The sequence below is a fragment of the Netta rufina genome, assembly GCF_964035555.1.
Source record: "Netta rufina genome assembly, chromosome: 3".
Lineage (NCBI taxonomy): Eukaryota > Metazoa > Chordata > Aves > Anseriformes > Anatidae > Netta > Netta rufina.
The window spans coordinates 19,368,244-19,395,155 of NC_140125.1; the positions used below are offsets into that span (position 1 = coordinate 19,368,244).

Consider the following 26,912-nt stretch of genomic DNA (forward strand, 5'->3'; position numbering starts at 1 on the left):
AAAAGACAAGCAACAGTGAGATTAACTGCAGGTTAAGTGTCTGAAAATAGCACCTTTGATCCTCAAGTGACTAGCTATTTAAGTGGAGGAGGATATGAGAAGGTAAACAAGCATTAGAGTGAGGGAAGCAAAAAGGGGTTGAAAATACAAGTGACTTCTGAGAGTTGTGGTGGTGTGGTTTTTTTCTTTTTAGTACTTTTGAGTATTCCTGAATAGCTGTCAGTTTGAAGTCGATATTCTCTGACTTCCTTTTAAAAATATGAATTCAACCACGGCTTTCATTTAGTAGCAGCAGTTATTTATTTGAATATCTTTAATACGACACGCGTAATTTAGGTGTATCAAATCAATAATGTTTTAATCTAATAATGAAAAGAAAATCATAGCTGTGCTATGAAGTGTATTGTTTCCTACTATATTTTCTCACTGTAACTTCTGAATACACATTCTGTTGATCTACAGATGACGGACCATGTATCAGTTTCCATAGTTATCACTGAGCTGCAGGCTTCTGATTTTCCTTTGTGCTCCAGCAAATTTGGTTCAATCTTTTATCACTTCACCATTCAGCTGGCTGCACAGGATGCTTCTTTTCAGCATTTTAAAGGCTTCAAAATTCTTCTGTCAAACTTCTTACTTAGGCAGTTAGTGGCTTTTATGGCACTGAATATGAAAAAACATGGTAGAAAAAATATTAATCAAATTGTTATTAAAATAATTTTGTCAACAGTCTTGGTAGGAATTTAAAACACATCTCTCCAGTGGGTCACAGCCTCTCATTTACTGTTTTATGCCCTCTATTCATTCTGCTTCCATATGTGTTTGTTCTGTAGAGCAAAGAAAAATTAGGGAATTGGTCTTTCTAAGGGAAAAAATAAACACAACAATTTATTTAGTCGTGAAACTTGGGGTGCAGGTGCATTATGCCACTACCACTCAGTGCAAGGAACATTCTGAAGGGAAAACAACTGACCCAGCATGGGAGTTGCTTGAGATAAGAGAAAGGCAATCCCATTTTGCTTGATCTACCCTAGTCAGATGAATCTTTGCCTCAGTCTCATACAAAAGAGATTGAGAAGAAGTGTGAGAAGCAGACAGGGTGGAACAGACCATGAGTGTGAGGAGATAAAGTGAAATCTAAATCATAAAGGTCTGTTACTTTGAATGCAGTTTTATTGTCAAAATGAAAGCACCCACACTGTCTCAAATTAGCAAAATAAGAGAAAAAAAATCAAGAAGTGGTAAAATTGTTTTTCAGACTGGCACAGGAGACTTCTAGGGAGTGAGTCTTCTGTTCCTACTTCAGGATCCCCCTGGGAAAAAAATAAAACTGCACACTTTTCTCATTTAATTAGCTCTGCAGAGCTGGAAGACTCGTGTCAAATAATGTAAAAAATACTCTGTATCACCTGTCAGGGTAGGACTTTTGAGTGAGAAGATTCCTTACCAGTCTCTCTTTTCTTCTTTCCACACACAACGTTTAAGATTGCATTCACATGTGCTCTTCACTCTCTTTATCTGTACTTAAAAACAAGTCACTTCACATTTCTTGTATTTAACTGCAGCATGTTTTGTTGTTTTTAACAACTTGTAAGTAGAATTCCTCAAACAGTTTATTTTTTACAGATAACTAGAAGGTAATAAATATAGTGCCATGCTTGCAATACAGTAAAGAACATAAGGAAGTTGTGGGGGAGCAATAGGAATTATTATTTCAGCAGTAGTAGCTTCGTTGCTCCACACTGTTCTACTTTTTACTTGCTCACTCAGAAGGAATCTTCTTTCCTGTTAGCACTTAACCGTGCCCTAAATTAACAGTATATAGGTTAAGTAGAAGACGTGTTTGGAAAAGCCATGGTTTGTCTTTTATTTTTTTGTGGCTTTTCCTCTCACCCCCCTTTTTTTCTAGGTAGCTATTTTGAACACCACTGGCTTGTGTTGAGAAAGAGGAATCGTGGGTATGTCTTTAACTACTGAGCAAATCCTTATTGGATGAAGAAAGAGGAAAACAAAAGGTCTGTGCAGCACATTCAAATAGTTGCATAGTGGTGGTGTTTTCTGAAACATCCTTCTTTCTGCTAGGCAGTCCTTCAAAAATTTGTGAAATATGTGAAATCTAAAGCCATAGTGGCCTGGGGTAAGAGCAGTAAAATGTATAGCATATAACTGCTTCTTCACATACTTCTAACAGCAATGGCAAATGTGTGATTTATATATGTATTCTTTCAGGATGGAATTGGTTTTCTTCTCATTGTAAAACAAAGTGTTTTTTTTAGCATCCAGGGTTTACTTTGCATAATTCAAGGCTAAGAAACAGTTACTCCCCTTTAATATGTTTTTATAGCTTCGTTGCAATTTTTATTGCTGATCAAGTAAATGGAGAGGAGAGGGATCAGATCAACCTTATATTAAGGCTGTATATTCTTCCTTTGGGAAAATGAAAGGCATTCGGTGATCTCAAAACTCATTTCTGTACAGACCTCCCTTTACCCCATTTTCCATAATTCTTGATGTATTTATACCTGTGTGTTTATTCCTGGAGGAAGATAGAAAAACTTTTGGTTTGCTGTGGGATGCAGTATGGACCCAGCAGGTATTTTGTTTCTTATCAGTTCCAGAAATTTTCTAGTGATTTGCAGCTAGCAGCTTGCTTCAGCTCCGGGTACTTACAGGTATCTGTGATAATTAAAAATAAAAACAAAGCCACCACATATTTCTCGATACAGATACATATTTATAAAGATCTATATTAAAAATTGTTATATTGTCCTAACAGCTTTCGAGTGAGATTTCTTCAGTTAATTACTTTCTTGGTATCATCAGTGCATTTTTAAAAATACATGAAAAATGTTTTTGGAGTGTCATTGTGAAAAACAATAACGTCCTGAGTTTCGGTTGTCTGGTTTATTCTTAGAATTATTTAATATGATCAGATGATTCAGAGATGATGTGTGCTTGTACTGAAATGCAGAGAGCAGAGATCATGAATCCAAAATGAGCATCAAAAGGAAAGAAAGCATTTATCTGCCTAGAAATATGTATCAACATATTCTAGCATAGGTAGTAATTTGCAGTATAACAGCTGGGGATATTCTGGATTCCTCTGCAGCCTCCCCTTTCAGGATGTCTTTGACAGATGGCACTCACAGATGGACATAACATTCTTAAGGAGCTTACTTCTTCTACTCCTTTACCCTCCAGTAACTCATGATACTATTAGAAATCTAAAAGCTTTGACATGAATTAGCCTTACTTAGCAGACTTTAATTTTTTAATCTTCAGAATATGCTGCTTGGCTGTGGTTGCGGAGTTCTTAATCTGTTTACTTACGTTCTTAGGAGCCAAAATGGAATTCAATAAAATGGAGATGGCAAAATGTGGAAAAAATACAGTCTTTTCCAGATATTTTTAAATTGTAGTTTTATTTTTATTCCTACATTTTGGAAGAAAAGTGTAGAATGATACAAAAGGATATGGTTCAGCAACTCAGAAATAGCTCTGTCAACTGAAGCTCACAGAATCCAAGCAAGCTGCTTAGTATTCCATTGCAATTACATTGAAATCTTAAGGGAATAAACCTTAATATTTTAAGTTTGGTGGTCAATGAAAATTCTTTCTATCCATTCATGCAAAGCAGCTTGTATTTACTAAGTATGTTTAAGTATCCACCTAATAGACTGTCACCAAAAGAGCAAGCTGTGTTAAATATTATTGAATATGCTTGGTGTGATAGTTATTTCTCTATTAAATGACCAGTGTTACACCTCCATATCCATGCAGCTTTGGATTCAAAGGTGAAGGGCATCATTCTCTCAAGTGTTGACTCAAATGGTCCTCCTCTCTGATGAATGTCACTGGTGTGCAGTTTCTGTTGAGGAATGTGAAACTATTAGCAGAATGACTAGATCCAAAAAAAGCATTGTGACAGCTGGGCAGATTAGAGATGCAAAAATCCTGAGTGCCCTCAGCTAGGTACTCCACTGCGTGTAGTAGTAGTTTATTAGAAAACTGGAAGAACGACAGTTAGAGATGGAGAAATCAAACCTTCGTTTGTTTGGTTTTCTAAATGCTGTGTAAATTCAAGGTTTCCAGCTTCTCCTTCGCAATTAGTATGTAGCCCACTGTGGCAAAACTTGTGGTTCACAGCCCATTTTAAACAGCTTTTTTCTTCAGGGCCCCACACCTGTAGGCAGCATGCTAGATGCCAGTCTGCTCCCTCCCATCACTTTTTTTTCCCAGAGGTTCCTCGATTTCAAGTTGTTGTTGCATTTTCAGCATAGGCGAAGTTGTTTAGTTACACCAAGGTATGATTTAAACACCCACTTTGCAACCTCCTGCTGGGAAGTGGGTTCTGCAAAACCATCAATAAGCGAACAAACCTGACTTAAATCCTTTTCTTACTGGATGTACTCGGTTTTGTTGCCTGTCTATTCCTAAGCTTGTTTATAATAATAATAAATAGGACACATATAGTTAGAGAAAAAAAATATAGGCAGTTTAACTAAGGAGTGTGTTATTTTGGGTGAGAAATGTAGGCCATGCGCTTGAATACAAGGTTCAAATAAGTAGTCCAGGCCAGAATAGTGCCTAGTTTGCATTTTCAACAAACTCCACCTATTTTATTACCTCACTCTAAGTTTTACATTGCTACTGTTTTTTGTTTGTTTGTTTGTTTGTTTGAAATAAACAAAAACCAAAGAGCTTTTCTTGTTTTCCTTTGCTCATTAAGTTGACTCAGTGAGTCTCAATAGGACTAACTGTTTAGCCAGGTTAAGGACAGAGTCCTCCATTAAGAAAAATAAGAGATATCGGGGGAGGCTGTGGCTGTAGCTGATGCCAGAGACTAACCATATGATGATGCTGTGTTTCAACAGAGTAAAGCAGCTAGCTGATCCCTTAATGTGGTCTGGTACCAAGTGTCGAGTCTTCCTGAAATGCCTGTGTTAAATAAAGACCCTTGTTTTGGGGTAACAGAGCAATAGTGCTGAGATGCAAAGAGGAGACCTGGGAGCTCTGCCCTGCTGCAGCTGCAGACTCCTGAGCTGAAGTATGAGGAGATGAGTCCCCTGTGGTACAATTCTTCCGCAGAGAAAGTATGTGCAAAAGAGCAGTGGTATGGAAGGCAACTACTTTGGTATTATCTAATGCCTTGAGGCCAGTCTTGCCAGCATTTATCTTCACAGTGTCATCAGTGTCAAAGACTGACCTTGGTTGCTGAGCGTTCTGTGATAAGAAGGGGCGGTGTGTTTGTTAGGCTTTGGAGCAGCAAAAGGAAGTTTTTCATTTGAACTACTTCTATAAGCTTGTCTACTATTAAATGTTAAGACATGATCAAAACAATTTTGTCTTTTTACCTGTCATATCCTTGCAGAATTTAGAGAGAGAGAAATGCTTTGCCAATATTTGTTTTATGAATTGGAATTTCCAGTGCAAAAATGCTCAAGTTACTAAAACTGAGGCTAAAGATGCTAAAACTGAGGATAAAGTATCTTGAGCCACTAGAACTGGGAAGTACGTGTCTTGCTATGGTTGAATATTTAGCATCTCGGTGATTTAAAAAAAATGAAAGTCTTGTTTTTTCTTCCATGTTTTGTTTGCACATCTTTCAGAACTCCTGTGCTTGTGCCTGGAATTTTCTGCATCCTGAAAGATCCTCAGAAAAAGCTATTTTAAACTATTACAATTCCCTGAAAATTACAGTGCAAAGCTCTCGTGTTTTTATGCATGAGTTACTACTTAACAACACTATTATTTACAAGATCAATGAATTAAACATTAAATTCTATATGTGTTTTAACCCCAACAAGTTTTTTGATCAACCACACAACTTTTAGGAAGTTTCTTGGCTTCTGTGTTCTTTTGTATGAAGTTTGGTCGGTTTCAGGATGCATTGGATATCAGTTCCTGTTGGGCCCTTGCTTGTCTGCCATAAGGAATTGGCATTCTGCTAATGCCTATGGCTCTTACAGTTTTGTTTCATAGATGTTTAAAACAACATGTGTAAATCAGCATTGTAAGGTACTAAATTGAAAATGTTTCTAAAATGACCTACCATCTTTCTTGCTTTAGTTTATAAAGCTGACAAGAAATAGAAATAATAGACATACAGGTGACTTTACCCTGACACCTCTTCAAAATACTTGACTAGGGTGCCTAACTGGATGTGAGTTTTCTCCCTGGGTATCTGGTTCCGATAGCTGCTTAGCATTTTGGATGATAGTACTACGGGAAGTATGTAGCTGCCAAGTACTAATCAAAAAGAATATTTCAAATGACTTTTTCTTTCTGAGAAGAAGAAAAACAGTTTGATAGAGGCAGCTTTTCAAAACAATTATCTATATTTTAGAGCTGTTATCATTTTTGAGATATGCATTATTTTAAAGCAAATGCATATATATAAAGGTCACAGGGAGATATTTTTTTCTAGGTTAAAAATGTTAGGACATTGTAATGCTATGTGGTGCAGCATATATTTATATGCCAGTAACTCCACTCAGTTCAAGCATTTAGGAATGAGTATCAGTGCCTGAACAAACTCAAGATCTATATTTGTTGGCTGATGTACTCATTCCCTGTTGTTTGTTATTATTTCCTTTATTAGGATTTGAAATTCATAAAGGGTAATGGATACAATGAGGTATATACTGAATAAACACAGTAAAGTAAATACTGCATCCAGAAGACTTGTCAGAGTGGCAGAACTTGGAGCAATGTAGATCTGTAGAGAAAAGGCCTGGGAGGTTACTTTGAGAGGTCTGTCTGATACTTTTCCTCTGCTGCAAGGCAAGATCAAGCTATAGCAAAACCACTCTTGGTAGATATTTGTCTAACCAGTTCTTAAAAAAATACTGTGATGGATATGGTGAAATTTCCCTAATCAATTTGTTACAGTGTGGTATTGTCATTATTATGAAAGTGTTTCCTAATGTCTAATCTAAGGATCTTTCATTGAAATACTGCTTGTGCTGCCCACGCTCAGTGTGGATAGCAATCTGCCTTCTTTTTGTTTGTTATACTTCAAGTCTGGGGTGCAAATTCTTTGCAGTAAAAGAGGAAAGCAGCAACCTCTGTGCTCACCAAAAGTAAGGTAATTTCTCTCAAGGTGGTTTAAAGATTTGAAAAATATTCTTTGTCACAAAACATACTCTGAAACTAAGTAAGTTTGGGTTCAGTACCTGATTCTGTCTGTGATGGTTGATGAAACCATGAGTTGCTGAAGTAGGCATGCTTGTACAATTTCTTCACATGTGTTGTCAATTAAGTTTTTTTGCTAGTGAACGTTCTGCATCTAGTACATGTAACTTTAATTTCTACATTGTCTATCATTTAGTTTTGTAATATTACTAAGAATAAATGTTGGTTAGGGTGTGCAGCAGTATAAATGTAAAACTGCACACACTGATCGGTAAGTATGGCTGTATGTCAGATCTAAACTTCTATCATATCGGTTTAGTTCAGCTGTCCTAGTAATTGATGGGAGTCTGTCCACTGACTTTAATGAGATTGGGCTGAATCATCTCCCGCAGAGAGTAGTGAGATTTCTTTAGCAGAGGTAAATTACTGGATGTTCCTGGAACAACACATACATAATTACTTATTATCAAAACTTAATGAGAAAATAAAGACATTTTACAGTATTAAGACACTGCTTAAGAAAAAAAAAAACAAACCCTGAACCACATCATTGCAAGTTCAAAATAAGATTGTTTATAGCATTTCTTCTTATTATTTTTTCATGTACTTTCTTTGCTTATTAAGACTTGAATCTTAAAGCGTTTAATCTGACTATTCCTATAGTTTTCAAGGCGATGTGCATGGCTACTACATCTTTTTAAATTCCCAGGTTTAGTTTGTCAGCTTTACAGGAAGCAGGTTTAGTTTACTATAAAAAACATGATACAGCTGTTTGAGTGCTATGTAAACAATAAGGTTGTGATCAAAATTACTTACATTATTTTGAATTCAATAGAAATAATAACATTCAGGATTCCACCCAAAGCTGGAGGGGTATCTGTTTAGGAGAAGGCACACAGCGGAGTCTTGATAAGAGGAATGGTTAATGAGGTACAACATATTCCAGTTTTCTTAGGCTGTTCTCTTGTGCAATCTTACTGAGATTACTAAAGAATAACTGCCAGCAGTTCAATCTAATTTGTCTCAGTTCACATTGCCAGGTGGAACATATTTCTAGTTTTGCTCACTAGAATTTGGATAAAATTTTGTTGGTAGAATATGGCAACTTTGATATAATCTGGCAGAGAGTAATAGATGAAAGAAATAAGCTCCTGGACATTACTGCCTGTAGATTTGACTGAAAAAAAAATAAATAAAAATGAAGCAATTAATTGACTAGGGTTCTTGATGGCAGGTCACCAGCTGTTTCACTCTGCATATCTAAAGCAGGCTGTCAGTATGGCATTGCTGAATACCTTCACAAAAACTTTACAGACGCCAAATTTTCTCATTTCATTGGGATGCTGCCAAAACCAAATGTTTTCCTTTTTTGTTATCGTGGTTGCAGTATTTCTGTGTGAGAAGAGGAGGTGTGTGGAAGAAAAATCTTCCTGAAACTACAGAAGGGAGTGAAATAAACTGCGGAACTTATGTTCTGACTAGGGGTAGCCCTGTGTTTTCAAGGAGTTTTGGATAAAAAGTCCAGGCATTCTGACAAGATCTTGGTTATATTTCTTTTTTTTTTTTTGAGGAGGTAACTTGGCAAACAATGATGTTTCTATTTGTAAGAGTGGATAATTATAACCATTGATGTCTGCTTTTAACTTTTTTTGCTTATGCCTTTGGGGAATCCTCTTGTACGTTTAATGAGTAAATAATATACTGTGATATCCTCAATTAGTATTAAGTTGTCTGCATCAGTCTTTCTCTGCCAGCAGTTAGTCCAGGAACTAATTTATTTTTTTCATCTGATGGTATTTTAATTGGCACTGGTGATAGCATTAACAAAATGCTGTTCATATGAAAAATAATTTAATATAACTTATTCACTTCGTTTCTCAAGGTCAGCATGTCTTGGGGTGTGTGACCTGTCTGAAAGAGTGATGTTCTACAAATTATCACTTTCTTATCCATGGGACTAAAACAAACTGGTAGCTCTGCTATTAAATTGCTCCTTTGATTTCAGACAGGTGCATTTCTTTCTTCAGGCTCAGCTGACATTGCAGTTGTTGAATCTAGAACCCTATGAACCTCTACTGTCGTTTCAGTTCTGCCGCTTTTTGAAAATCTCAGCTGTGTTTGTGAGGACAGTCTATTAATACCTGAAACGTGTAGTCCAATGGTGACATATCACAGAGCCACAGGTTGGCAGGGACCTCTGAAGATCACCCAGTCCAACCCCCCTGCCAAGGAGGGTCACCTGCAGGACATCGCACAGGATGGCATCCAGGCAGGTTTGGAATATCTCCAGAGAAGGAGACTCCACAGCCTCTCTGGGAAACCTGTCCCAGTGCTCTGTCACCCTCACAGGGAAGAAAGAAGTGTCTTCCTTTCTATTTATCTCTTCCTCTGCCTCCATGAGATTGCCCAAGAGAAAAATATCAGAGTAGAATAGTCCAGTTGGAAGGGACATTCAAAGATCATCTAAGACAACTGCCTGACCTCTTCAGGGCTAACTGAGAGCTAAAGCATCTTACTGAGGTCATTATCCACTTTGCTAGGATGCCTGTTTCAGTGTTGACCACCTTCATGGTAAAGAAATTTTTCCTGGTGTCTAGTTTGAATTAAGTCACGATTCTTCTGGAATCACTGCTTCCTGTGCTGTAGACCTGCAGAACTGCTTGTTGTCTTGCAAATAACTGAATAACATCGATTCAGTGATGCAAAGAATGATGTAGATGAACCTCAGGAGCAGGTACACTTTGAAATCATAAAATCATCAGATAGTTCATGTTTCGTAATTCAAGGAACTACAGGAGATCAGCTAGCCCAAATTTCTATATGCAAGACCTCACAATTTGTAAAGTTTCATTCAGTATCAGAAATTAATCCATGAAAAAAAAATGATTCACAAGTATTTGTTTTGCAACTGGAATGTGCTATGCATGGGTTTAGGATGTCTCAGAGGGAATACTTTTTCTCGAGTCTTACCGAACAAATGAAATTTTACTCTGGCTCATTAACAGAGAAATCAAAATATATGGCAATAATCCAAATGTCTGCTGTAGTCTCTTTTCAGAATTTTGTTTATATTAACACAGTTTGTATGTAAAATGTTTGGGTTTTAACTATGGCTTAAGAAGGTAAACTTATTTTAAAGAGAGTTGAGTGAAGTGATCTGGATAAACAAGCCAATCTGAAGCATGAACAGCTCCCCACATTAAACTAAGAAGTATTCTGAATTTTGAAAAATGATTCTTTAAATATTTTTTCAGTTTTTGTTAGAAGCCTTCACACTTCTGTTTTCTGCACAAGTGAAGTTGCCAGCGTCGCACAAACTGGTTGTTCTTGTGGCATTCCTCAGCTGAACAGGAGCAAATAATAAAGTCTGCAAAATACAAATACAAATTGCATCACTTTGTCCAAGCTGCTGTTGAGTACTGATTTTCCCCTATAATCAAGGCTAAAGCAACTGAAAGAAATAGAAGTCACTCCCATGGCTGTCTTCTGTCATGGTTTAAATGGCCAAATGTGTGTTTTAAGAAGTTTCTTTGCTTGAGACTTCTGGGTCCTATGAGGCTGGTATGTCACTCATACAAACAAACAAAAAAACAGAAGAGCAGTCTGTGCTTAGATCACCACCTCTGGTGACAGTACTGAGTAGAAGTCAATGTAAGGAAGGTTTGTACTTCTTTGGGTATGGTGGGTACCCATGCCCCGTTAATACACTGTGGTGTACTTTGCAAAGAACTTGTTCAGTTCAAAACAGATTTGCTTTGTGCTGGGTCTGTCTCTAACAGCCTGTACCCATTGCCTCCTATGTTCCTTGCAGTTTTCTTCTGCAGGTTTGCTCTGTTTCAGAGCTCTGAGAACGAAGGGGCTTTCACTGCAGTTTCAGGAGATGATGGTAAATAGTACTCTAGAGACAGCGTGGATACTCTGTTAATAGTGCTCTACCTTGCAGTACCAAAGAATATTTCTGTGTAGCTGAACAAAAGGTTAATGAAGCAAGAGGACAGAGGAAGTATGGACTGGAGGAATAAGAAACCAGTGGGAGTGGGAGTGGAATCTGGGAAGTGACCACAGGGAAATACTGGCTGCTGAGAACTTAGGAGAAAAAGGTTTACATATGTACAGGCAGGGAAACTAGGATTAAAGAGAAGAAGCTGATAGTGAAAGAATGAAATCAGAATGGAGGTGATACAGGTTTGATGGGCTGTGGAAGATTGGACATCTCAATTTCTGAGGTGAGCTTTGGAGGTGATAGGAATAGAATTACAGCTGAGATGGAAGCAGGGGTCCAGTGCATACACCAAGGGAACTGGGATGAGCCAAGGAATATGGGGAAGACCATGCTGTGTTTAGAAGAGAAGAAAAATCAGTTCTGATCACCAAAGGAGTAAACTTCTTCAAAACATCTTCAAAACAAAAACCTGGAGTAAAGCTCTTAATTTTAATGGAATCTAAAAAGTGCTCAGCGGAGATGCGAGGTTTATGACATTATTTTTCCCCATAACATACATGAAGTTGGCTTCTTTTTCCTTAACTGTAAAAATTCCTCATGTAAAGTTATTTCTGAGCCTCACAAGCTTCACTGTGCAAGAAGTACTTGTTCCTCTGAGTGCTTTCAAGGTTTGCAGGTCTGTTTTAGCATAGTGCAGAAAACAGAGTGAGCTTTTTCATGTTTTCCGCTATTTTGTGAGACGGGGTGGAGGAGGTCAGTTTGGTTTTATTATACTAATTATTCTTATTATTTCTCTTAGGAACATACTGAAAGATAAAACATGGAAAAATGGAGTCTCGAGGTGACTCATGTTTTTGTTTAGTTTGAACTAGGTCCAGCTTCTAAGAGGAACTTGCATGCTTTTACAAAGTGTTTTATACTGAAGTTACATTTCCAGAGGCCTCCATAGCATGTGTTTGTTTTCAGTTAGGAACATGGTTTTGGTGGGTCACTGTAAAATAAATACAACTATTTCTGCAGTCTGCAGGTTGCAATTCTTTGGCGTATTCCGAGTCAGCAAAATTCAAGAGGGAGAATGTTATTCAGAGAATGGGATTGGTAAATTTTTATGATTTGCTTTGTAATGAAATGTCTTCATTATGCCATGTCACGTGATGCAAAAAGTTTAATTTCACATAGAGTTTCGTTGTTATTTTATAAACATTTCTACATTTTTGTAAGGCAGCTAAAATTTATTTTCAACGTGGGCCACTTTGAGTTTTGAAATTGAGCTTTTACCTTGTGTTTTTATGCTGTAAGGCCTTCTAAGGTTTGTGTGCCAATCTGTTTGGTTCCCAAGATACAGTAGAACAGAAACTGATTTCTGAGTGTCATTCAAGTTAATGGTGTGGCTTTGCTTGCATGAGAGTCAGGCTGGTTACATGGGGAATCTGAGATACCAGCAATATTATCTATACTTAAAATGAAGAGATTGAGTGCCCTGGAGGCAATACCAGCACTGCTCTTCTTGCTCTGTAATATCTGTTGTTCAAGTCACAAGATACAAGCTGTTAGGCATTAAATCAGGAGCCGTGCTGTCACTGCTGTGACCCCAGGGACCCCGGAGAGCTGCAGAATTGCACATCGGTTGGTACCTGGGATCTGCTGGCAGGTTCTAGCTCTGCTTCTCACTTCTCTTTGGCTTTTGCTGCTGTCACTTCTGGTGACTGGGTCAGCAGCAGGCCTGAAGAATGAGAGGATCGCAGCTTCGGGAGTAAACAGGGTTTTGTGGTAAGCCAGCTGCATTTAAACCATGGGTGGTCAGGTGCCTGTGCCAATTTTAGTTAAAATACAAATACTGCTTTGAAAAGACCTGGAAAAAAAAAAAAAAAAGTAAATTGTAATAATGTTTCTGCTTTTGTGAATTAATTTTTTAAAGTTGTGAGTGAATCAGGATTGAAGTTAGTTGCAGTAAATGGATGTTTATAAAAGGTAGTTTATAAAGCCAGATGCAACACGTGAATTATTGCATATATATATCCATGTGAAAATATTTATTGGAGTAAAAGCCTGATACAAAACCGATGGCTTTACTGATACATGATAACCCTAATTCACAAAATACTCTTGTGTCAAAACGACGTGATGGTACTCTATTAATTATCAGTGACTGCATATAACAGTGTATAACTGGGTGTAACAGGGTGAGAGCTTTGCACAGTTGCTTCCGTAATGCCACTCAAGGTGGCTTTCTAATTTTGCCATTATAAATTCACAATAAGCAATGTTTAGAACAACAACGTGAGCTGGCAGGGTGCACTTGCAGCCCAGAAAGCCAATTGTATCCTGTGTGGCATCAAAAGAAGCTTGGCCAGCAGGTCAAGGGAGGTGATTCTCCCCCTCTACTCTGCTATACTTTATCTATATTTCAGTATACTTGGGTATCTGTAAAACAGGAGACAAAAAAAAACCACAACAAACACAACATCAATTTTGCAAAATAAGGAGTGTTTGTTATGATGCCTGTTTAGAAGGCATTTTTCCATTTGTATCATGACCTGAGTGGGACAGATGCAGATTTTGGCCAAGCAGAGCTGCAGCAGTTTGTACAATGGCTTTGTTGGTCTATTTCAGCAGCATGACAGACGTACATAGTGGGCTGAGATTTGAGAGAAAAATGCTGACGAAAGACATTAATTTTAATAATCTGTTAGTTATTTTAGTGTTTCATTAACACTCTAGTAAAACTTAGATATCATTTTATGTCTTCAGTGTTTGTGTTCATCTTTCACTTCAGAGCACTTCGCTAAAATTCTTCAGATGATTTAAAGTTTTGTATGCTTGTAGTTCAGAGCTAATAAAGTTGCCTTTCCTACCTACCTGTGAGAAGAGTTTGACTGCACAATTCTTACTAAAATCAATATGCATTGTATGATTTGATGTACAGCCCCTGTCATGAAATGTCCCTTGGTATACATTTTGTTATGTGATTTGTGATAGCGTCCCATCTACTGATCTTTAATGTTTTCCAATGATAAAGAGTGTTGCAGAGTTAATGATTGGACTATGTGTTATGCAATACATTTGGGGACTAATTCTGAAATGTTTTTTTTTCATTTGCAGGGATATTAAACCAGACAACATTTTGATGGATATGAATGGACATATTAGATTAGCAGATTTTGGTTCTTGTCTGAAACTGATGGAAGATGGAACGGTAAATTAGAAAGAATGATATATTCATAAACACGTTTTCCTTGCTAGCCACTAAAATATATGTTAATAAAGAGAAAAGGTGCCTTATGTCAAATGAAATGGAATTGCAATGGTATTGGTATGTAACTAGCCTGAGTTCAAAATACTACTGCATGCTGTCTGGACTTACTGTTCATAAAATGCTTTGGTTAATATATGTAATCATATATCTTATCTCAAATATAACACTCCAGGGTGTGATATGTGCCCTAAAACTTAATTAATCAATAACAACTCTAGACTAACCTTTGGCAGTTTCTCTTTCTCTTTTATTAAATATTCGTAAGAGTTTATCAAAAAATGTCATTATCAAATAAATAAAAATAAAAATAAAAAATATCAAAAAATGCCTATTAACGAAGTAACTTGGATGCTTAAGTGTTCTTTTATAAATTTAGAAGCTTTTTTTTTGTTTAGGTTAAACTAGGCTAAGTTTATATACATGCACAGTGCCACAAGCTGCAGTGTCTGTAATGATGGAAGTTGATTTTAGTCCTGCAAATGTAACTTCTACAGGTCCAATCTTCAGTGGCCGTTGGAACGCCAGACTACATCTCTCCAGAAATCTTACAGGCCATGGAAGATGGAAAAGGGAAGTATGGGCCTGAGTGTGACTGGTGGTCCCTGGGCGTTTGCATGTATGAAATGCTTTATGGAGAAACACCCTTTTATGCTGAGTCCTTGGTGGAGACCTATGGGAAAATAATGAACCACAAAGTTAGTGCATTTTCTCTTTCTGTCTCTCTCTCAGCTAATTTTAATAAGCAATGGAGTAACTTGGAGGTGTATTTAAAACTGAGGTTTTATGTAATGATTATGTCAATGTTTATAAATGTAGAACATAAAGTATGTTTCCGTATAGAGTTTATGGTTATGGATTGCAGATGGCTTTGCTTTGGAATAAAGCAGTTCAAAGCTAAAATGTGGATTTGGAAACATAGCTGCTAGTTCGCTCTGTGGAACAAGTCTTGGATACGTTGTATTGCTCCTTTTGTGTTACTTTCTTCTGTTGGTTCTACTGGTTGGCCTGTACAGCAGATTCTTAAGTGTTCTTCCACTTGTGCAGAATCCAACAGTTTAAGAGAAATTCAAATAAGAAAATCTAGGAGATACATTTTTAATAGGTTCTATCTTTTGTCAGAAGTCTTTTTCCTAGAAGCCTTACTATGTAAATTTAAGAACATGCGTATTTCCACATTGTTTTTTCTACATAATAGTTTTCACTCAGAAGAGTGATTTCTCCAACTTTCTGGTGGTAACAAACTGTTTGCTCTTATCTTAATTTTTAAGGAGAGGTTTCAGTTTCCTGCTCAAGTGACAGATGTCTCTGAAAGTGCAAAGGACCTCATCCGAAGGCTCATTTGTAGCAGAGAACATCGACTTGGGCAAAATGGGATAGAAGACTTTAAGAACCATCCATTTTTTGCTGGAATTGATTGGGATAACATTAAAAACTGTGACGCACCTTACATCCCAGAAGTCAGCAGCCCCACTGATACCTCAAACTTTGATGTGGATGATGATTGCTTAAAAAATTCTGTAAGTATATAATTAACATTTTGACAAATCTGTTTTTGTTTTATACTTTACAACAAGACAAAATGGCAGTTCATTTCTGTGTGTTCATGATGTTCTGCACAAATAATAAATAAATGAAGCTTTGAAGAACCTGCAGGGGGGTATAAATTCGTAGCTTGTAGTCTGATCTTCCAAGTATATATCTGTAGGGATAATTTCTGTTAAATATTGTACAGTCATTGTAACTTCACATGCTTTACTCACACTATGACTTATTTGTAGTGACAACTTCTTAATGTCCAGGTTTTATAAATAATAATATATTGATATGTAGATAGTCTGCAAGCCACGATTTCTAATAGAACATTGTTGGTTTTTCTATTAAGTTTACATAATGCATTTAGTTGTAGTGCTGTATTAGTAATTGCTTGTATCTCTGCCAAATCTCAGTTCATTCTGACTAAAATTTTTCAAGCTTCTTTTCTGACTTAAGTTGAGCTTTAGAAAATTTAGGAAAAATGTTACAGCTGTTTTTTTCAGGAGCAATCTTAGTGAGAAATAAATAATTTTGCCTTTGCTAAAAAGCTTGCAGCTGATGATTTTTAACAATCTTAGTGTTTCTATGCTTTTAAAGAGGACCTTTGACAGATGATAGGGATCCTAGCATCAGAGAAATGCCTTGTGTCATCTCTTTGGAAATGCATTTTTATTTATTGAAAGGTGCAGAAATCTTTTGTTTGCATGTGAGGTGAAGCATTTGCACTGCTTTTGCTTTTGTTTTCTGAACTGCTTATGCTTCTCAGTTCCATTGAGCTTCCTGGACCCACAAATAAGCTTTACTCAACATGACTTGATATAGGCAGGATGTGACTGTTGTTTGCATTCCCCTTCCTCCAACAGCACAGTAAAACCAGATGAAATCCAGTGGTAGAGGTATGTGGTATGGAACACCTTTCAAGCAGACAGATCAGGCAAATCAGTCTAGCTACATAAGAACAACATGCATTTTTTACATTTTTTTCGTTAGTTCTTATACTGAATGTCAAAATGTCTGGAAGAGGTGGAAAAACTCTCAACTTGAACTATATGAAAAGTAATAAATTCTGTGGCTACAGTGTGTAAAGCAGTCCTAATTCTCAGTTGTTTTCCACTTGAATCTGGTATTGCCCATTTCCCTTCACAACTATTTTTATCTTACAACTTTTTTATACCAGCTTCCAATACATTTGCATATTATTTTGTCCAGGGACAACTGTCAGGATTGGGTGGTAAAAATGGATTCTGTCTGTAGCAGGTGTTTGTAAAACTTGATTACTTTTTGTACCTTATTCACACTGTCTAAGCTTCTCCTGTCTAGGGGCCTTTTTTGATATGAAGATCATTTTTCTGCTAGGTTTTAAGGTCAAATTTGTGAAGTAATATAGTTGGTGTCACCACCAAAGAAGTAATTTTGGATTTCTTCTTCTTTTTCTGTTTGATTTCAGGGGAAAAAAAAAAAAAAAAAAAAAAAAAGCATTAAATTTTCTTTTATTTGAAATGCTTTATCACTTTCAGGGTCACAAGCTTCTTCACAGGGGGTTGCCTTTGATGACCATTATGTAAGCAGGCATTATGCAAGACAGACTGGGCGGCAACCTGTAGTGTAACAACATAAACCTTGCATCTTGGGATTAAACAGGAAACTTTTAACAATATACTTAAGAATATTAGAACTCATAAGAGCTCCAGAAATGTAGCAACAGGGTTGTTTTAGCCTGAAGAGAGACTCAAAGATTTGTCTTGATTTGTAGTTGTCTGTAGTTTGTTGATTTGTCTGGCAGAGAAAAGGAACAACGATGATAAAAATGTTCAAAATACTAATGAGGTTAGAAAACCCTCTTATAATACTTTTTTCTAGAAAATGTCTAACTATTGTTCCCTCAAAATAGAGAGAGCCTACTCAGAAAAGGGGTAAATCTGTGGGCAAAAGCGCTGCTGACTGAAGAGCAGAGAGGAGTAAAAGAGGGAATGGAAAATACTGTGTGTGCTAACAGCTTCTTGAAAAATGGAAGGAATCAATTGTCTTTTAATCTTTATTATATTCCACTTTCCTCCAATGATAGCCTGTTTAATCAGAAAAACATTTTTATGCCAGCATGTTATATTTTTATATATTGCCAGCTATTATAGGTAGATTTAGGTGATGCCATTTCATATTTGAGCAGTATGTAAGGATGACTGAGAATCTAGTTAATATGATATTGTCACTAACATTTCACACATGATTAAACTCTTTTTTTTATTATTTTTCTAATCCGGTGGGATATTACTTGCTCAACTGTCGTGTTATTTTTCTAGGAGACAATGCCTCCACCATCACACACTGCATTTTCTGGCCATCATTTACCATTTGTGGGTTTCACATATACGAGTAGCTGGTAAGTAAGATTTCTGAAATTGTCAGTGGGATAGTTCCATAATATCCTGTTTCTCTCTGAAACCCACAGTAGACAGATTAGAAAGGAATGTGGTATACTGAGGAGATTACCAGGGAATAAGCTAAAATGCTGTATGTCCAAAACAGTGAACCTTCTGCAGGTAAAATTTACATCAATCTAAAGGTCACCAACTGTGTTCAGGGGTGTTATGTTGAAAATGGTGTTTTTCAGACAGTGTAAGAAGTTGACCACTTATGGCAAAGATAAGATCAGATATGTGGACCCAGAGAGAACTTGGCCTATAAGTCTTTAAAAACTGTTTTATTTCTAGTCCTTTGAAACTCTTGTAAGTTTGAATGGAAACAACAAAAAAATACTCTTAATTGATATTTTGTATTAACATGGTATTTGTCATGGTCATCTCTACTGCTAAGTAAAACAGTAACAACAAAATCTACGTACTCTTCCTTAATCATTATTTACTTATTTTTATAAATGATTACAACTATTGAAAAGCCAGGCATGTTTCTGCAAATGTGCTTAGTACTGGTTATGTGAGATGACCTGTAGACTTCAAAAGGATTATTTGCATAAGTAGCAGTATGTGTAAATGAGTATACACAAAACCAAGGCCTCACAGTATTTCTGATATATAGATGCTCTGATTTTCATGTGATAATTTCACACAATTTGTTGTAGTTGTTATAAGTAAAGTATTTGGCAAACTTGATGAATAATTTTAAAATAAACTGTTACTCTAATCTTACTCTTTAGAAAATCACTTTTTGCTATCTGGAAGCTAACTTGAACTGTCTGTAATGGTCATTTTTAATCAGGAGTTTATTCACTTTTATATTATTAAAAATGCATTGGGGATATCAGTCATGCTAGGTAGAAATGAATTCAAGTTTTATTAAGCACATATTGACAAAGTATTATTTTATTGTGTAATGATTTATGTAGTTATTCTCAATTTAAACAACTTTACTGTTTGTTTTTTAAATTTTAAACACATCCTGTTGTAAAATCAAATACTGTTTTATTTTCTTTCCCAGTGTGCTTTCAGACCGCAGCTGTCTCAGACTGACAGCTGGACCACCCTCCATGGATCTTGATGCAAGTATCCAAAGAACTTTGGAGGACAGTTTAGCAACAGAAGCTTATGAGAGGAGAATAAGACGTCTAGAACAGGAAAAGCTTGAACTTAGTAGAAAACTGCAAGGTAGAAAAATCTTTCTGTCATGATTTTGACTTAATTAGCTTTCTGTTATGTGAAGCACAGTTTATTCAGTGGAGAAAAAAAATATAACTTATGGAATGCTTTCTAGAAGAAAAAAAAAATCTCTTATTTCTGTTGACATATTAAACTTCTAATTGTCTTTATGCTTGAAATATTCTATGTATGCAACTTCTTAAAACATGCTAACACTGCTTGCACTATGTCTTATATAACCATTCTGGTGTAAAGATTTAATTGTAAAAATCTCTAAGAACTTAATTTGTCCAGTTGACAGTTGCCAAAAGTAATCGGTCCCTACTCATCACAAATTATATATCATAGCATCCTGAAAATAATTGGCATTATAGCATCCTGAAAAAATTGACCATTAGCCATTAGAAATTATAAATCATAGCATCCTAATCTGTAGACATGTGTAGTTTTTTATAGGAGTAAGACTTGGTCTTGCTGGAGACTGGAAAAAATTTTTGACACATAAATGACTGTGTAACCTAATGCAGTGCTTGAATTCTCAATGGTGTATGTTGCTTTCTATTGTTCTGGGGGAAAAGAGAAACATGTTTTTTCATTAGATCTGTAGAGGCATTTAATAATAATTACAACTGTAGTTTTCTGAAATATTCATCATAATTTAAATTTCTACCTCAGTGCTGTTTTGGCTTTAAGGTTTTGAGTCTGCGTGTTAGGTGTTAATGTCTGGGATATGGCCTTAAGTGCATACATGTAAAATGCCTCAATAGAGGGCCTTTTTGGCATGTCTTAATTAACCAGTAATATCCTTCTGACCACCTAAATGTCAGGCATTGTGATTGGTTCTTCTCTCTTACATCTGTTTTTAGAGTCCACCCAGACAGTCCAGGCTCTGCAGTATTCAACAGTGGATGGCCCAATTACAGCAAGCAAAGATTTAGAAATTAAAAGCTTAAAAGAAGAAATTGAAAAGTTGAAGAAACAGGTAACAGGTAAGTCATAAATATTAATGTGACAACTGTAACAGTAAAGAATAATTTGACAAGATCTTTTTCCCCCAGTGCTTTCCTTTTAAAGAATTTTCTAATCTATTTTTACTTCTCATTTTATTGTTTGCTTCTCAGTTGTGGTGCAACGTTTTTTTCAAATGCAGCTTAGTACTTAATACTTGAGTAATTCCAGTTGCAAGGGAAAGGAAATTTCAGTGACTTCTGCTATTACCATTAGTGGTGAATTTCCACTGTTTTTAAATTGTGGTATTGCTAATTTACATGGATGCGAATCAGGCTCTGCCTAAGAATCTGAAACCATGACAAATTTCCTCTGTGCTTCCTTGTGTTTTTTTTATTTTGTTTTTTTCCTTCCAAGAATGTAGTGCAGGTGTAGATAGAGCAATTGCTTGGTTATTTTTTGCTCTATCAAAACTCACGGCTGTCATTTTACAAGTCAAAGTCATTTTGCTGTCGTTTACAAGCCACTGTAGCATACCTTAGTATTTCTCATTTCATGTGCAGTTAGATGGTAAAGTGGAAAGAAGGAAGGTATTGATTCTTGCTTACATGGCTAAACAAACTTGAGGGATGAAGACTTCAGTCTAGCAGTTTTAACAGTCTGAAAAATATTTAGTTTGTGGTTTAACCCAGTAGACAGCTAAATGCCACGCATCTGTTTACTTACTCCTCCTGCCCACACTCTCAAATTGGTTAAAAGCAAAGATCTACGTAGTGCAGTATCCTGTGTTTTGGAAGAGGCTACTGGAAACATTTATGGAGAGTCAAGGAAATTGAATATATCCAAATTCATCTTTGCTATCCTTACTCTCCCAGATTCACCATATTTTAAGAATTTCTAGAGTAAGGATGAATTTTATTTAGGAAAATTAACAAGATTGATGGAGATTGTTACGTATTGAGACTAGGAATGTAGAAAGAAGGAGGACAAATCCTATTTTTCTTGTCAACCCAAACAGGAGAAAGGGTGCATTTTATGAGAGAAAGATCAGATACGGTAGATTGAAATCTACTTGTATAACTGTAGGTTACCTGTGGCGAGGGAAAATGCAGTGAGAAAAGGGTCAAAGAAACTAAAAAAAAAAAAGTTGTTCTGGTTTGTATTTGTGAAAAAGCGTCATTCACTTCCTTCAGGAATGCCAGCAGGGGTACCCATAGAAAGAATAACTGGAAATTAACTTCCAGACATTTTAGTTGCTGTGTTTAGACTCTGCTGCTATGTTACAGGGCAGAAGCACACTATATATGAATTGCAGATTGTAGCACATAGATTATATTATGCTAAAATTGTGTGGTCTGAAAAAGTCTGTGTTACGGATGTACAGTTGGATAGCTTCTCTGGCATGATGTAGCAGTTTTGCATTGTATCATAAGCATTATTTTTTGGATGTGAATGTGGCTTAAGTAGCTCAGGGAGGATCTCACTAGTCTGAGTAATGTCCTGTTGGTGCTGTGTCAGAACAAAGGTTTTTGTGAAGCTGTTCTCCAGCCAGATGTCCTTCCAGTTGTTGCTGTAATGAGGAAAGGCAAGACATGATCAGAAATCTCTGTTCTGCAACAACACTCAGCTCCGGTTTTGGTTCCTTGGGACCAGTGAAAAGCAACATTCATTAGAACAGTTTTTTCATAAGAACATGCATATATAGAAAAGCAACAAAGTCAGTTTTAACTCATATTTTCCTCTTGACTTACTGAGCTGCAGCTCAGATTTTAGTGCATTCTTGCAGGTATTACTCTTTCTTTGGTATTGAAAAAAAAAAAAAAAAAAAAAAACAAAACAAAAAAAAAACCAGTGTGGAACATTCTCCAACACAACTGATATCCATTTCTATTTATAAAAGAATTCAGTGTCTGGTAAAGGCAGCTAATATTGAGGATATTAATTAATATTATTTTCCCGTAAGTACCATTAAGAATTTTCTGTTTCGTGCCACATACATATTTATATATTTATTCCTACAAACATGCACTTCTGGTTTTTGGGTTGGAAGTGAAAAATGTGATCAAATAAGGAAGACGTACAGTCATCTAATTCATGCCTAGTCACCACATAACTTTCCCAGTATATATTTGAACGCCTTGCCAGGTCCAGACATTACAGTCACTAAATAGAAGGCACTCATATGTGCCTTGAGTTGTAGCTAATCCAAGTTAATTTCATAAAATTGGGAAGAGAGAATGTTGTATTTTACTTGATCTTATGATTGATGTGTGTGGGTTTTTTTGTTTGTTTGTTTTTTTTTTTTTTTTTTTTTTTTTTTTTTTTTTTTAAGAAATAGATTTTAAAACTAAGTTATTGACATAAGACAGGCACAAACCAGATGATGGTCATGTCTGAGTGCACGCAGATTTAGGGGAACTAGTTTCCAGCTTACTGGATGACCTTTAAAATATCTATATTTCCAAGTCTAGAACTGATGAACTTTTAAGAAGGTTCAGTTCAGGTGCAGAGCTGAACGTTATGCTTTTGGCTTATCTCTTGGGCAATTAAATGTAATGCAGTAACTTCCTACGGTGAGTGTTTGCATATATTAGCTAAAATGTGAGCAACAGCTAGAGTGCTTAGAAGGAAAATTACCATTTACTACTCACATGTTACAACCAGCTTTTATATTCTTTAACCTGTTTTGCTGCCTCTTCTGGAACTCTAAGTGTAAACACACATTTAAAAAGGTAATAAAAATGAATGTCAAATTGTGTCAAATTAAAGAGTGTAACCAGGGGAACCTTAGAAAAATATGATTATTTTTTTTGTCTGCCTATTTTTTCGGGTAATGACAAGCTAGCATATGCTTTCACTAGTTGAGGTCAAAGTTGTAATTTTTGTTCTGTAAGTTACATAGGAGAAATCTTTGAGGAATCTTTAACGTTGCCAAATATGTAAAAGGCAGGAACAGAAGAAAAAAACAGAGCTATGGAACAAAGTAGTTCATGCACAGAGGAAAGATTTATCTTGGATCAGCAGAGCCATATATAAACTTTTTGCTGGTGACTTCAGAGTAGCCTATGTAAGGCAGCCAGTTAATAATTTATGTCTTTGAGCTACATCTCTTATTTAAATGCATTCCTTTAAATTTTTAAACAAGAGTTAATGAATTAAAATGGTACTGAATATTTGTATGAGTACAAGGTAATGGTATTCTTTTACTTATAAAATTCTTGTGTTTCAGAAATTACAGTTCCTCGAAATGTATTTTTTTATTTGATTTCCCTAAGAGTCAGTCTCTTAGGGTTGCATTTATGAAAAGGCTGTAAACGGCTCTATCAAGAGTATGGATGGGTCCTTGTTCTGTGGATAAATACATACAATCCGAAGTCCTGCCACAACTATGAAATATCAAGGCATTTTGCCTTTGGTTTTAGAAATCAGAATTAACCCACCTTCACATATATCTTGCTTTAAATATGTGTTTTTAAGTGACAAGCTAGAAAGAAAACACTATCCAGAAATTTTCAGTTTTCTGTTATATTTTATGGTTGCCAGCTTTTTATATTAAAGCATTTGAGAGTATTAATATGACATTATTTAGCTGTGTCATAGAAATGTACTTTCATTGTATAAATGACAGTAAGAAAATGGTGTAGTAGTTTTTCTGTACTTAGAGTAGTAAAGTAGGTCACATAAACACAAATGGTTTTTATACTAGAAGTAAGTAAAATCTTCTGGAGTTAATTTTAAGTGTATGAACAGAGAATGTTTACCAGCTCTCTCTTGCATTGGTTACTTTTGCTGATTCTTTCTGGGGGAGTTCATGGGGAGAAGGAAACTCTTTATAGTTATGATACACTGTAAGGAAAGATATATTAGGTATCATGATATCATTAAGTATCATTGGCCCAGCCAGCACGGGTTCATGAAAGGCAGGTCGTGCTTGTCCAACCCCGTCTCCTTTTATGACTGTGTGACCAGACTAGGTGAGGGAAGGGCTGTTGATGTAGTCTACTTAGACTTCAGCAAAGCCTTTGACACGGTCTCCCACAGTATTTTCCTGGGGAAACTGGCTGCCCGTGGCCTGGACAGGTACGCTCTTCTCTGGGCAAATAACTGGCTGGAGGGCCGTGCCCAGCGGGTTGTGGTTAATGGAGCTAAGTCCAGCTGACATCCCGTTACAAGTGGTGTCCCCCAGGGGTCGGTACTGGGGTCTATCTTCTTCAATATCTTTATTGATGACCTGGATGAGGGGATTGAGTGCACCCGCAGTAAGTTTGAAGATGACACCAAACTGGGAGGTAGAGTCGGTCTGCCTGAGGGCAGGGTGGCCGTTCAGAGGGATCTGGATAGGCTGGACTGCTGGGCTGAGGCGAATGGGATGAGGTTTAACAAGGCCAAGCACCTGGTCCTGCACTTTGGTCACAACAACCTCATGCAGTGCTATAGGCTTGGGGCAGAGTGGTTAGAAGACTGTGAAGAGGACAGGGACCAGGGAGTGTTGATCAGTGCTCAGCTGCACATGAGCCGGCAGTGTGCCCAGGTGGTCAAGAAGGCCAAGGACATCCTGGCCTGTATTAGAAATAGCGTAGCCAGCAGGAGCAGGGAGGTGATCGTCCCATTGTATTCTGCTCTGGTGAGGCCGCACCTCTAGTACTGTGCTCAGCTTTGGGCCCCTCACCACAAGAAGGACATCGAAGCCCTGGAGGGGCAATGAAGCTGGTGAAGGGCCTGGAGCACAAGTCCTGTGAGGAGCGGCTGAGGGAGCTGGGAAGTGCCTGAAAGGAGACTGTGATGAGGAAGAGGTTGGCCTCTGCTCTCAGATAACTAATGATAGGACTCAAGGAAATGGCCACAAGTTGCACCTGGGGAGATTTAGATTAGATAGCAGGAAAAACTTTTTCTCTCAAAGAGTGGTCAGGCGCTGGAGCGGCCTGCCCAGGGAGCTGGTGGAGTCACCATTCCTCACGGTATTCAAGAAGCGCCTGGAAAAGGTGCTACGAGATAAGATTTAGTAGCTTAGTGGGTAGTATTGGTGATAGGAGGATGGTTGGACTAGATGATCTTGTAGGTCCTTTCCAGCCTTGTGTTTCTATGATTCTATGGTGTGCACAAGTCAAATGTATAGGTCATGTTACAGCATGCAGAACAGAATTATGTGTAGGGTGTGATTATTACAATCTGAAAAGGCAAGCTGTCATTTTCTACGTTGTGTTGCATCAAGCTGTGACCTATTCTATTCTGTTAAGAGCAGATATGGCAGTTGAAACCACCTAATTCCTGTTATAAAGCCAGGTAAGAACTGCATTGGTTTGTGTTAATTTGAAACCAAAATACTGAAGAGGCTACTGAACAGCTAGAGTATGTTATTCTAGAATAACTTTTTCCTTTATATATTTAGAAATATGCTGCTTTTTCTAGATTCTGATCAACTAGAACAGCAACTTGAAGAAGCCAGCACTGCAAGGCGGGAGTTGGATGATGCTTCCAGACAAATAAAGGCTTTTGAGAAACAAGTCAGAACACTGAAGCAAGAGAGGGAAGATCTTAATAAGGTAAAAGTGTTTTGTCAATGACTATTCTAAATCCTAAAGACTATTTTTACTTTTTAATTTTGCTTAAAATAACTTTTTAGTGTAAAATTAATGAGTAGGTAACAAATGTTTAATGTGACCTACTTTGCTTTCTGACTTTTTTTTTTAAGACAAGGACAGTATTTAAAGCATTATATGTAGGATTGCTGGGTGGTCCTAAGTGACTAATTCCAGATAATAAACTGCCCTATGATCCAAATTGCAGAATGGTTGCAAAGAAAGTTTTGTAATCTCAGATTAAGATGATAATTAGAGTGATTAGAAGATGGAGAAGAGAAGAACTATTTCAGACAACTATATTAATCTGAAATAAGGGTGAGACTGTAAAGGGAAAAAATGTTCAGAATTTACTATTAGGAGTGTGGCATGGAAATGTCCCAAGAAGGGAGATGTGAAAAGTAGAAAAATACCCCAAATATGAAGACTGAAAAATTATTTTTCTGATTTTAGTTTTCTCTATCTCCCTAATTCCTCATTTTCTTATTTAATAAAATACTGATTTCTGTGGCTACTTTGCCTTCATGATTAAATGAATTTGAAAATACAGTTTTGTGCAAAATACGTTAGTTTGCTTCTCATCATTATTTGTATTAGCACAGTATTGTAGAGTCCACGTTCAATGTTTATCTGCCGTCTGTATTTAACACTTTTTCTTTTGACTCATAAAGTTTTAAAAACCTTGAGAACTGCCAGTTTGTCTAAGAAGGACTATCTGTACTCTGAAACAACCTGTAGTGATTTGGACATCTTTTTTTTTTTTTTTTTTTAAATCAGAAAATGCTTTTAAATTTGTATAATGTCAACAGTGCTAAATACTAATTCTTCCAGCCACTTTTCATCTTTAGACTTACTTTTCTTTGCTTCTTTGTTCTTCTCCAATTTGGCTGAACATCATTAAACCATACTAACTATTGTGATCCTTC

The 26,912-nt window shown here is 36.6% G+C and overlaps 1 protein-coding gene across 5 annotated transcripts in view; it reads left to right on the forward strand.

Annotated features, from left to right (window-relative positions):
- CDC42BPA (CDC42 binding protein kinase alpha) overlaps positions 1-26,912 on the forward strand; it is a 150,023-nt gene that overhangs the window by 61,859 nt on the left and 61,252 nt on the right. For all 5 annotated transcript variants that reach the window (XM_084284371.1, XM_084284372.1, XM_084284373.1 and 2 more), the window contains exons 7-13: positions 14,180-14,273; positions 14,828-15,028; positions 15,602-15,850; positions 18,167-18,246; positions 19,302-19,468; positions 20,326-20,448; positions 25,817-25,950. In XM_084284371.1, coding sequence (XP_084140497.1) covers positions 14,180-14,273; positions 14,828-15,028; positions 15,602-15,850; positions 18,167-18,246; positions 19,302-19,468; positions 20,326-20,448; positions 25,817-25,950 — 1,048 coding nt within the window. The remainder of the gene's footprint in view (positions 1-14,179; positions 14,274-14,827; positions 15,029-15,601; positions 15,851-18,166; positions 18,247-19,301; positions 19,469-20,325; positions 20,449-25,816; positions 25,951-26,912) is intronic.